The sequence below is a fragment of the Panthera onca genome, chromosome A2 (genome assembly GCF_046562875.1).
Source record: "Panthera onca isolate mPanOnc1 chromosome A2, mPanOnc1 haplotype 2, whole genome shotgun sequence".
Lineage (NCBI taxonomy): Eukaryota > Metazoa > Chordata > Mammalia > Carnivora > Felidae > Panthera > Panthera onca.
In genome coordinates, this window is record NC_138340.1 from 155725365 (window position 1) to 155738397 (window position 13033).

The 13033-nt window shown below is 47.6% G+C and overlaps 2 protein-coding genes across 4 annotated transcripts in view; one reads left to right on the forward strand and one right to left on the reverse strand.

Moving 5' to 3' along the window:
- The window catches only part of DENND11 (DENN domain containing 11), a 53372-nt gene extending 52234 nt beyond the window's left edge, over positions 1-1138 (reverse strand). The window contains exon 1 of one of the 3 annotated variants that reach the window (XM_060633297.3): positions 698-1134. In XM_060633297.3, coding sequence (XP_060489280.1) covers positions 698-965 — 268 coding nt within the window. In that variant the 5' untranslated portion in view covers positions 966-1134. Of the gene's footprint in view, positions 1-697 lie in introns of all 3 variants that reach the window. The other 2 variants (XM_060633298.3, XM_078438532.2) reach the window with 2 other exon arrangements.
- Positions 1139-12597: 11459 nt separating this feature from the next.
- The window catches only part of WEE2 (WEE2 oocyte meiosis inhibiting kinase), a 28816-nt gene continuing 28380 nt past the window's right edge, over positions 12598-13033 (forward strand). The window contains exon 1 of the mRNA XM_060633299.3: positions 12598-12942. Coding sequence (XP_060489282.3) covers positions 12598-12942 — 345 coding nt within the window. The remainder of the gene's footprint in view (positions 12943-13033) is intronic.

A 13033-nucleotide genomic window follows, 5' to 3' on the forward strand; every position in this document is an offset into this window, starting at 1 on the left:
TTGGACACTTCCTTCCTGGTTAATTAGGCTCAAGATTATTTTAGATAACCCTTTAATTCTCCATACAAACCATCAAGAGTCTACCTGAGGAGGCTTCTCCTTTAATCCGCCTCCAGTTTAATCCCTCAGTCCTATCCCTTAATGCTCCCGACACTAATTCCTCAAAATGATGCTGCCAGAGCAAGTGAACTTGGCCGCTTGGAAAGTTACCGTGCCGGGAGTGACGGGGAGCGAGGGCGGGGAAGCAGAAAACCTGGAAGTTCAGTACAATCTGTTTCAGGAGTTCACCTGGGGGGCATTTCTCCTCTTGATGGGGAAAAAAATTAAAAAAAAAAACAAAAAACACCTTTCAGCAGAGCCAGAAAACAAAAGGCAGCGCGCCGCGGCCGCCGACGGGATCCTGCAGCACTGGAGAAGTGCAAACAGGGCTGTGGGGACCCGGGCGCGGACCGCGGATCTGCCGGGAGGCCGCGCGGGACGGGAAGGAGAAGGGGGTCGGGGGGGCTCCGCGAACAAAGCCCCGCGTCCCGCGCCCGGACCTCGCGGGGGCACTCTGGCCGCTCCGAGCGAGCGGGGCGGCGGGGTGGGGGGTGCAGGTGTGTGGGTGAGGGTGCGCGCGCAGCGAGCCCCTCCCCCGCCGCCCCCAAAGCCCCGGGGTGCGCGACCCTCTCCCGGCCCCCGGAGCGGCGGCTCTCACCCGAGCGGGGGTCGAAGGTGACCACGAACACGGCCACCACCTGGTCCTCCTCCACGTCGCCCAGCTCCAGGCGCCCGGGCTGCAGCAGCACCTCGGAGGCGCCCAGCTCCTCGGGCCCCCGCCTCCTGGCCGGCTCCGCGGCCGGCCGGCCGCCCCCGCCGCTGCCCCAGCCCCGGCCTCCGGCCTGCGGCTCCGGGGCCTGCGGCGGGGAGACGGCGGGGCCCTCGGCCCAGCGCAGCAGCGGCGCCGCGTCTCCCCGCTCCACCATGGCGAAGCGAGGAGGAGCCGCGGGCGGCGAGGGGCGGGCGCAGGGGCGGGCTGCGGGAACTCCCCTCGCCGGGCCGGGCCGGGCCGCCGCACCGCCCGAGGCCGCACCTGCCCCGCGCCGCCCCGCCCGCCGCCGCCGCCGCCGCCGCCCTCCCGCCGCCCTCCCGCCGGGGCCGGCGCTCCGATCCAGCCGGAGAAGGCGTCCTCCCCACCGGCTTCGCCCAACTGCGTGCCTGGCTGGGATTCGCGGGTGCATGTGTGTGCCGGTGCACGGGAAACGTCTGGCGGCATGGACGCGCATCCACCTGGATCCGTCCACCTGTGCTGGGGTGAGGTGCCTTCTCACCTGGGAGTCCGTCGGATAACTGTACCACCGTGAATTCTTATACGCCATCATTCTTTTTGTAATCTCACTGGTCATATGGACCATGACAGAAATGTGTTACATAATCCTGGAAGTGTGGCTGAAGCCTGCGCTGGGCTGGGAAGTGAAGCGGGAGAGGGAGCCTTGGCCGCCCCGGGGTTGTTTGGGCTTTGGATGTGGCCTGGCCTCCTGGAGCTGTGGGCTTGGGTGTGCTGCCTGAGGTAGTTTTGCGTGCAGAACCCAGTCGGCTGTTGCCTGGCCCCGCCCTTCCCTGGACCCTGCCTGGGGCTCATCCATTTCAGTGACTAAGCCTCCAGAGAAGGTGGTGGATGGTCATTTACTTGCCCTTGGGCCCGGGAAGGGGAGGTTGAGCCAAACGATGAAAGCAGTCCCCCTTCTGTAGGCTAAATGCCGCATAAATAGATTATGGTTATGTCATGGATTTTGGCTTGGAAACAGCAGCCCCGGGCAGTCATTTATTATCTCCTTAGGAAGAGGGGTTAAATCGTGTCTTCATTGTATCTCTGGCACATAGGATAGGCTTCTTCTTCGGCACTGCCTGAGTGACACCCGGTGCATAAATCCACCAGATCCTTCCGAGAGCAGGCAAACTGCTGGGACTCCTCGAACCTTGGAGGAGTCATGTCTGAACAGGTCTCTCTCCTCTCCTCATTCTTTCTTATTTTAACGGCTACTTCTTATTCCCACCTCCTCTGATTACTTAGCCACCAGATATACCCAAGGGTTGGGGCATTCAAAATATTATTTCTAAATATAAAACAGGGGGTTCATAGAAAATCCTCAATTTCCAAAGCCATCAGCTTTGGTTCTGACTTTTCTCTTTCTCCCCTAAGGGACTTCTTTTTCCTGATCTTTTGTGTGAACCCCACCCAGAACCCCCTAGTTTAGTACCTTCAAGTTGTGTAAGTACCAAAAGTTGTGAATGTGCCAGGAAATAAACTCATAATCTCCATCCTATATATATTCAGATATATATGCTATATATAATTTGCTATATAAACAAAAGACTAAAATGTCCAAACCTTAAACCTAGAGCCTTTCCCACACTTATTAACGTATGTGTCCTAGCTCACCAGCCACCATGTCTATCTGCAGATTCCTAGTGCCCTGCATAACAGGTGCACAAGAAGCATTTGTCAACTAAGCAGATGAATAAAAGTAGAGACTTAACACCTCCGTACAACTGGCTCCTCCTGCCAGGCTTAACTAGCATCTTGCACTTAACACGTGCTCAAAAATGTTAATGATGGTGATGACAGACCTCTTAACACATTCACAGTCTGAAAGGGCTCTACATCTGACCATCAGATTTATCTTCTCTGTATCTACTGAATTTCACGAAATGATAGGAAAAGAAACTAATTAAATTTAGCTATTAGAATAGCTCTGGTGGGAAAGGAGTGTGAAGGGCAAGAAGAAATGAAGGGCAGTCAGATTCAGGGACCCTAGGATGATGTTATATTTTAAAAAGATTTTTTTTTACATTTATTTATTTTTGAGAGACAGAGCTCGCGAGCAAGCAGAGGAGGGGCCGAGAGAGAAAGAGACACACAATCCGAAGCAGACTCCAGGTTCTGAGCAAGCTGTCAGTGCAGAGCCCGACTCGGGGCTCGAATTCAGGAACCGCGAGATCATGACCTGAGCCAAAGTGGGATGTTCAACCAACTGAGCCACCCAGGCGCCCTGGATGATATTATATTTTAAAATGAGTTCCCCTAGAATGCCATATATCTCAATTTTAAAATAAAATTATTTTATTTTCCCAAATACTGAACATATCTACATTATATAAGATATAAAACACGTAATGTATATAAAATGTAGTATATAAAAGTGATTTTGATCTATAATCTCACCACTGGGTTGGCCACTGTTAAGATTTTGCTTATCTTTTTCTCTAGTTCTCTGGTGCAGCGTCTCACTTGCTAGCATTGCTATGGTGACTCCTGATTGCTGCCAGCCCCACGGAGATAGAGTTCTCACCGAGGAGATTTGTGTTTACTTTTGCCGGCCTTCTGCAGGCACAGCCAACCAGAGAGTACTTTGAGTTAAGTCCTGTGCTTGAGGTTCTTTGGACCGTGCTGGTAGTGTGAATTCAAAACGCAAGCTAGTGCAAACACCGGCTGATAGTGCAAATTCTTGGGCGACATGTTTTTCTTCCCTCCAGCCAATGATAGAGACAAGTTTCCCTACCTGGCCCTGTCCATGTGGAAGGTTTATTTGCCACAGGTGTATATGGGGTAAAATGCTCGACTCCTCACCTGGGGCATTTTAAAATTCTTAGTGGCATGTAAAAATAATGCTGTATCTTAAAATACATGATATAATGAAAAGTTTTCCATGTTTATGTTGAAATCGTACCATACATAAATTTTGTATTTTTTTTCCTTAACATCAGACCGGGAACATTTTCCTATCCTTTTAGCAACTTTTTGTATGCATCATTTTAATGGTTCCCATTGTATGTATGTTTGAAAATTTATTTAACCATTTTCTCCTTGTTGGACACTCAAGCCCTTCCCCCTTTCATTGTGCCTAAAGTGTTGGCCAAATTTCACTGAAGTAACACTACCTATTATATGCCGAGCCCTGCATACAGTGATGGGGCAGCCAGGAAGAAGGCAGATATCGCTTCTCACCAGGCTTATAGCCTGGCAGGGAAGGCAGCTATCAGGCAAGAGATGAAATATAGAAGGAGGGGTGACAGGGCAGATACAATCAGCTTTTCGGGTTGTTGACTTATGTATGACAGATTTCCAGAGGCAGCAATATTGGGTTAAAATGTATTTGTGTTTTTAAGGTTCTCGATAATACTGCCAAATTGTTGATTCATGGGTATGCAAGGACATCCATTTCATTTTGTCGCAATTAGATATTGCCGTTTAAAGTACTTTTTGCCAACTTGTCAGATGAACATGGCATTTTAAAAAGTTTATTTATTTTGAGAGGGTGGGGGGCAAAGAGAGAGGGAGAGAGAGAATCCCAAGCAGGCTCTATACTGTCAGTGCAGAGCCTAATGTGGGGTTCGAACTCACAAACCATGAGATCATGACCTGAGCCGAAGTCGGACGCTCAACCGACCGAGCCACCCGGGCGCCCCCACTTCTTTTGTGATTTCTCATGTTGCTTTGACATTTAGAAAGTTGGTCCCCGCCCAGAAATTTTTTCAATATTCACTTTTATTCTTTTAGTTATTTATATGTTGATTTCTTATGTTGACTTTTGATTTCTTAATCTAATCCATGTTTATATTGATACGTGATATGAAGTGAGAGTCTAAAATTTTTATTGACTAGTTAATAATTGCTACACCACTTATTGAATAATTCTTTCAATTCCTATGATTAATAATTCCCCTTGAAATTACAATATTAAATTCCTGATGTTTACTAATTTATGTATTCTTCACCACTGATGTGACTATTCTTACAAGTTTTATAAGTTTTAATTTTTTTTGAGAGGTAGTGTTCTCTACCCTTTAAAAAAATCTTCAGCTATTTCTTTGACTGTTATTTTCCCAGGTAAGGAACAGGTTACACTACCTCCGTGACCAAACTGCATAGTTAGTTGACTAGGACAGATACTACTGGTCCATACAAGAGTCCAGACTGTGGGACAAGCTGAGGTGTAAGAGGGTAAAATTAAGACTGTGAATAAAGGGCTTGAAAAAAAATAATCTTCCTGTGCCCTAAGGAATATCTGTACCCTTCTCTGTCCTGTGAACTTAAGTCCCATCTGTCCTGAGGACCCAGAGCTCGGGGCATCCAGAGGCATCCTGGTGAACCTGGTCTGTTCCAGACTTCTGCCTTCTTAATATCTACTGTATACATTAGACTATATTAGCTATACGTCAGACCTGCCTGCACTGTTTCCTTCCAGATCGCCTGTGCTACAGGCATTTGTTGGTTTGACCCAAGCTGAAAGCACAATAAATCATGTACCACACAGGCGGAGCTCAGGTGGAGGCAGAAATGGTTATAGGGATTAATAAAATGAATAGATAGTCAAAATTACTAAGTTATTTAAAATCAACACATTCCTCCCTTTTAGGGCCCTGGAATTTGCAATGGAGTAGGAAACTTAAAATCTGAAACCTCTTAAAAGGTATTCATTCTGCAGTAGCGCCCACATGAGGATACATCGGATGCATGCAGGGCCCGCACCTTGATTCAGAGCATCTGCTGTGCGCCACACCCTCTTCCCGGTAATGAAAACAGAGCATCAAGGGAGAGTTAAGCCCCTGTCCTGATGGAATTTAGATTCTATTGGGGGTCGGATGGGGAGACACAATGTTTAAAATGAACCGTTAAAAAAAAATAAAGTGGGGCGCCTGGGTGGCTCAGTCGGTTAAGCGTCCGACTTCAGCTCAGGTCACGATCTCGCCGTCCGTGAGTTCGAGCCCCGCGTCGGGCTCTGGGCTGATGGCTCAGAGCCTGGAGCCTGCTTCAGATTCTGTGTCTCCCTCTCTCTCTGCCGCTCCCCCGTTCATGCTCTGTCTCTCTCTGTCTCAAAAATAAATAAAACGTTAAAAAAAATTTTTTTAAAAATAAAGTAAAATGCACCATTAAATGTATAAATATGATGTAGTGGTAAGTGTGAGGAAGCGTGAGACAGGTTAAGAAGTCAGAGAATAGATGGTGGGAACTCTGTGGGTTGTCAAGGAAGCCTCTCTGACAAATGACCTTTGAGCAGACCCCCAGAGGAAGCCAGGGGCTGAGTGAGACACGCAGGGAACGATTGTGGTGTCTGGAGGAACAGTGAGGAGTCTGGAGCCAGACAGGTTGTGGGGAGGGTCCTCTGGCCCCGTGGGCCACGGAGCAGGGGCTGACTCTGTATGCTCAGTGAAATGGGAGGCCCTGGAGGATGTGAGTGCAGGACCGACCCTTTCAGGAGGACCCCTTGGCTACTGTTGCAGAACAGACTGAAGTGAGGCCAGCGGGAAAGCAGGGGGTGCCAGTAGGAGGCCAGGGGAACTGCAGGGATTTCTCCTAGACCGGAGGCAGGGGTGCGGAGAGAGCATGCTCAGCGTGTTTCCATTTACGGAGGAAGGAGAAAACTGTGGGAGGAGCAGGTTTGGTTGGAGAGGTCGGGAGTGTGGGTTTGGCCATGTTAAGACGGAGATGCCCTATTGGACATCCAGAGGGAGGCTGGATTAGGGAACTGCAGAGCGGAGGTTCAGGAGAGAGGTCGTGATGCAGATATACATTGGGGGTCACTGGCTTGTAGAGGGTTCACGGCCGCGGGCTGCACGCTATTCCGACAAGTGAATGTGCACAGAGAAAAAAGCAGGGGAGACTGAGCCAAGGGACCTGCGGAGTTCAGAGGTCAGGAGGTGCAGAGGAGTGGGCAGAGCGATTGAAGCACTTTATCGACCAGTTTGAAATATATATATAATTTTCATTTAAATTTTATTTCATTAATTAATTTATTTATTTATTTTAGAGAGAGTACACGAATGAGGGAAGGGCAGAGAGGGAGGGAGAGAGGGGATTCCAAGTGGGCCCCATGCCCAGCGTTGGAGCCTGATGCAGGGCTCAATCCCAAGACCCTGGGACCATGACCTGAGCCGAAATCAAGAGTGGGACACTTCATTGACTGAGCCACCCAGGCGCCCATTTAAATTTTTAGATATTATTTTAACATTCTAATAAGCAGGTCTCCATTTGATTAAATCAAATTACACACGGCACATACAGTGAACAGCAATTTCCTTGTCCCCCAACCTTCCTGCACCCCTTCTCCCTGACTCAGAGGCTGCCACTTCTGACAGTTTCCGTGTTTACAGCTTCTGGGGGTTACCCTCTGTGGAAGAGCTTTAATTCTTCCCGATCACACTTCCCCCAAATCACTAAACGTTTGCTTTGTTTTGTTTTAAGAAGGTAAAACTTCAGTGTGGGGATCTTGTAATTGGATCAGAAGCATGAAGAGGGGCTGGGAATGTTTGACCAAGTTACTAGCAACTTCTTGAGCCCAGTCCTGGGAGCAGAGAGATACTAAGTCAAGACCCGGACACAGCAGATCCTGCTCTCTTCTGTTCCTACAAATTCCTTCCCGTAAAGCAGTGAGTGAGTGTGTGTGCGTGAGAGAGAAACAGAGAGACACAGATATCTAACCTCTGTGGTGGCAGGGATGGCCTTGGACTAGGTCACAAAGACAACCCATCTGGTCTAACTTTGGAGAATCTGGGAATGGGCAAGGGCCACATAAATTCTCCCAACTGTGGGTAATAGGGAAGAGATCAGACTACTGAGTCTATACCGTAGTTTCAAAATATCTACCCCTTAAAATATGGGTAGCACACCAATGGTCTCTAAGTTGTTGGGATGTCAGGTTAGCAATCTGTGCTTGTTCTAAGGAGAATCCCATGTCTTGTGAGTCATGTGTCTCTAACAGTTATTTTGACGGACATCTTCTATTTACCAAATGGCAAGTTCTGGTGAGAGAAGCAGTTTGTTAGAATCTGATTTATTCATCAGGTAGATTTATAGTCGATTTGAAGAGAATAGATTAATCTGAGGATTTTACTAATGGCACGAAAGTCTTCATGAGTGAAAGGACATGTTATCAGTCATTTGCTTTAAAATACTCCCACCCACCACCCCAAGACAATTGGAGATATAAATGAAGCAAGACTGTGTGAGTGTGACTGTTTGAAGCTACATTACTGATACAACAAGGCTCCTGATACTGTATTTTCTCTACTCTTGGCCTGCTTGGACATTTCTGCAAGGAAAAGCTAAGCAAGAAGAAAAGTATTAATGAGGCTTTAAAATGAGCTCCAGGATGGGCCACCTGGGTGGCTCAGTCAGTTGAGCATCTGACTCTTGATTTTAGCTCAGGTCATGATCTCGCGGTTCATGAGTTCAAGCCCTGCATCAGGCACCGTGCTGACAGCATGGAGCCTGCTTGGGATTCTCTCCCTCTATCTCTGCCTCTCTCTCTCCCTCTCTCTCGAAATAAAGAAATAAACATAAAAAAATAAAATAGAATGACCTCTAGGCTTTATCTTACTCAGCCCACAATCTTCCCTTGGAATTCTGTTCTGCAGTCAAGGCTACTTAGTATAGTTGTATATGCACTTTGAAATGCAAAATTTGGTGGTGGCGAAATATAAAGTATTGTTAATGATTTATGATTTATTTAATTATCACTAGATTTACTGCGAGGTCAAGATAAGGTCCCCCTTCAAGGCTCCTGGCCTTGCTGACCGCCCTGGGCTGCTAGAGGAGTCAGGAGCATCTGAGACCTCATGCTGCAATGGGCCCCCACCCAGGGCAGCTGCTCCAGTCTGCACCTCCTGTCACTGCTGCTGATAGATTTGTCCTGGGAGCTGGTGACATATGATATACGACATATGATGAACTGATTCTGCTTTTCTCTAAGTTACTGCAAACTTTCCCCTTCAGGGATGAAGCAACACTTCCGGTTGTGATGAGAGACTGAACAAGATAAGGACAAAGAAGACCATGGGGCTGGAGTGGGCAGGGACCTTAGAGATACCGTTTAGTCTGCTGGTGTCCTCAGCGAGTGGAAGAGCAATCCTCCCTGAGTCGACAGGCCCACAGGCCCTAGTCTGAGCATGCTGATGGTGGCACTGTTGCCTCACAGGGTCTGTTCTGGTGATGAAGGCCAACTTTCCCCTCTATCACCCTGGAGTTCCCTCAGATTTGCCTCCAGTCTTCAGAGTCCAGGCCCAACAGGCTGGAGCCCCGGAAAGTTGCTTTCAGCCTTAGCCCTCCTCAGGTGTTCACTTCCTGTCCTGGAGCCTGCCAGCTTCCCAGAAAGCCTCACGGCAAAAATGTCCCTTTCTTGCTTGGGAAACCAGACCTCCCAAGGGTTCCCAATGGGGCAGTCTCATTAAATATACCATAACCCAACACTGGTAATTTTTCAGAGTCTGGAATGACACAGTCTTAATTCAGTCTTCAATAAATAATGTGCTAGAGAGCTTCGCTTTGGCTTGTTCACGCATTGTTTGCAATTCTCCCTCCTGAGGGAACAATGAGGCCAGCATGTCCTTCCTTGAAGCCATAGACTCCCAAATATCTCATTTTCTGTGGGCTTAGCTTTACTTTTGCAAAGGAACAGGCTACCCCGAAGGTGAATACAATTTTCCACCTCTTCTAAACCGATCTGAATGGACAGACTTTCCTGCTTCTGTTCTTACCAGTGGTGTTTCAAACGCCTCAGCACCAAGGTTTGGTCAGAGTGGGGCTCTGGGTCGAGACGCTTTCTCGTCACTCAGCGGTGGGAGAGAGAACTTCTTCCAAGCACAGGGTTTAGGGATCTTAGCCCTGGGATGCAAAGCTGGCTCCTTCCTTTTACATCTCATTCCTGGGAACACTGCTTTCCTCTAGCGCAGCAACCCCTGGTACGGTAAGAAAAATATTCAAACTTCTAAAAAGTAAAACACTGAGTTATTTATTTATTTATTAATAGTTTTCTCCTTTTTTTAAAAAAATGTTTATTCATTTTTGAGAGAGAGAGGGAGGGAGCAAGTGCAAGCTGGGGATGGCAGAGAGAGACAGAGAGGGACAGAGGATCTGAACCGGGCTCTGTGCTGACAGCAGAGAGCCCAATGAGCTCAAGCTCACAAACAGCAAGATCATGACCTGAGCCAACATAGGACACTTAACTGACTGAGCCACCCAGGAGTCCCTATTTATTTATTTAAGTTTATACATTTATTTTTAAAGACAGACAGAAAGTGTGCGTGCAAGAGACTGCAGGGGAGGGGCAGAGAGAGAGAATTCAAAGCAGGCCCTGCACCATCAGCACAGAGCCCCACATGGGGTTTGAACTCACGAATCCTGAGATTGTGACCTGAGCCGAAATTGAGAGTCAGACACTCAACCAACTGAGCCACCTAGGCACCCCAAACACTGAGTACTTTAAAGAAAACTGAGATACATTAATTTATTTTCCCAAGTACAAAGTCTACTCAAAAACAATTTAAGGAACACCCACTATGTGTCAGGCATTCCCTTCTTGCCACAGATTACCTGGGTTCCCCTTTTGACACGTCATCTCATGATGTGAAGTTCTTTGCCCGGGATAGCTGCCTAGGGTATCAGCATGCAGTGAGGCAAAGATGGGATTTTTTATAAAGTGCAGAAACTGAGAACAAAGAGTAAGAACACCCCAAATAGTGAGGCTGTGGGCCACCAAGGTCAGCAACTGCCCAGTTCTCATTGTTCTACTTTCCAAGTTGGGAGCATCTTTTTTGTACTTGTTATTATGCCTTTCTTATTCTCAAGCCTTAGCACGATCATTTGCCCGAGGGACAATACATGACAGTGACAGGTGAATGGCACAAGTTTCTAACAAAGTCGCCGCTGATGACATGGGGCCCAAAGCATCACGAAGGCACAGCTCCCTCCCCAGGTAAACAGTGTGGTCAGAAATAAGGGTGAGAACTCTAGCAAGGCCAAGAGGAAAGGGGGAGGTGGTGATGGTAAAGTACAACTTGGTCTGTCTAGTTAGCACCCCATAAAACAGCCGCCCGGTGACCTGCCTGCAGGCCTGTGATACGCTCAGAGTGCTTTGGGCAAGTCCTTATCCTGCTTCAGAGCAGAGCCAGCCTCCAGCTGGCCTGGACAGGCAAGAATGACCGGCCGAGGCCTGAGATGGGAATACTGGTCAACATCAAGACCATAGGGAAGGAATAGTATCACACGACCTGCCGATTTGTGAACAAGAAACTTGCTCCTCAACCCAAAATCTCAGTTAATAGCTATTTATTTCCTTATAACCTGAGTCCTCCTTCCCCTGTTGATGACTTCAATGTCTCTGACCCCTCTGAGATGGTGAAAACCTGAGAAAGGGCAGCAGTGAGCTTCTGTATGCTATGGGCAATACTATTTCCCCTGTGGATTGATTTGGGAAGGTTTGCATGGGTGGTTGTGAGCTAGGGAAGGGCAAAGGATCGGACGGTGTGCCCACCTATAAAAAGCGGGAGCAGAAGAAAGCTTTTAGCTGGAAAAATACTTTCACATCCTCCCAGTTAGTTTCACTTGGATTAACACCCCTCATGGGTTCAGGTCAGAAATGGGAAAGACCCAGAGAGGAGAAAGGTGTGGAGGGATTGATAGGAAATGGAAGAGAGGTGATGGGCAATGAGAAGCCAAAGACTGTAAGAGAAGAGAAATTAAATTTGTTTTGGTCGAGATCAAACTATCCCCAGCACCTCTCTCTTTGGGCCCACATTTATCATGTAGATAATTCCACGTGTCCAGGACTTTCAGAGTGTCTCCCGAAGTCACAGGAGGGCTCATGTATAACATTTTCTTTTTTCATGGATTGCCTTTCACACGGTTTCTCCTTTAAAGTGATATCGGTGGCTTTTTTTTTCTTCAGAGAGTTTTTTTACTTTTCCCATGGGGGCCTCTCTGAGGAAGAAATTAAATGATGTAGGTTAAAGAGTAAAAAAAAAAAAATTTTTTTTTTTTTTTAAAAATAAGGTATTTGGGGGCAAAGTAATTGCCATTTTCAAGTGATACATACCTGCTTCTATGTGTCACTGATCTTTCTAGGCTTTCTTTTGTCAGTTTAAAAATTTGTCTTATTCCCTGAAAGTTTTAACTGCTAATACCTGGGGGCAGGTGGAGGATGTGAGATGCCTGAATTAGGGCAGGTGTGCCTGGCAAAAATCTAAGGCACCTCTCTGGTAGGGAGATGAACTCCAGCCAAGATAAGTTAGGAGACCATTTAAGGATGATTATGATATCCTGGTGATGCTGAGTTCTAATTAACTGCTGTTAGCCACTGGGTGGGGGGTGGGGGACAGAGGAGAGCATGATATTTCTAAACGGTAGGTGGAAAAGAGTGAAAATCATTTCTTTCCGATAATGAGCTTGTTCCCGAATTGGCTAATGGGTATTTTTAAAGCCGTGCTAAATTAAAGGAATCCAACTATCTCACTAGTGTTTTGTAGCACACGGGTTCAGGGAGACTATGTGGGATATCCAAAGGGGTTCTATACATAAATTGGACTTAATTGCTCTAAGAGACACTGGTGCTTTCTTTAATCAGAATGGAAATAAGGATAAGCTGAGGCCTTACACATATGTGGTACTTAAGGGAGCAAACTAATGGTGTGCCTTTGTGTAGCTGTTAGTGGGCAGAAGGAAAGGCAGGCTAAAATTGGGAGGTCTGCCAGCTTACATATTTTTCTCCTCCTTGCTTTTGCAGCTCCTAGTGCTCCCTTCTCATAGGCCTCCCTGCCTGTGCCGTAGAGCTCTCTGCTGAGATGGATGATGGAGGTATTAACAAGGAACTGAAGCAGAAGTTAAACTTTTCCTACTGTGAAGAAGAGGGTGAGCATGAAGGGCAGGAGGAAGCACGAGAGAACAGCGAGGCCCAGAGCCAAACCCCAGACAAGTCTCAAGTTCAGGAGACAGAGGCAAAGTGTACCCCCCCCAGACCTTCCCTCAGTAGCATTCATGAAGTCGGTACATTTCAGGAAACAGACACGATGAGTCCCAATCAGGGTCTGAGGACTCCAGTGTCACACTCTCGAAAATGTCCTGAGACACCAGCCCAGCCAGATAGCAGGAGCAAGCTGCTGCATTGTGAGAGCCCCTCCACTCCCAAAGTAAGTAAGTTGTGGAGGAAAGGGGACCCAAGCCCCCAAGATCTGTGCTCCTTTGGTTCCGCTGATGGGGAAGGAGGATGCGTTCGTTTAT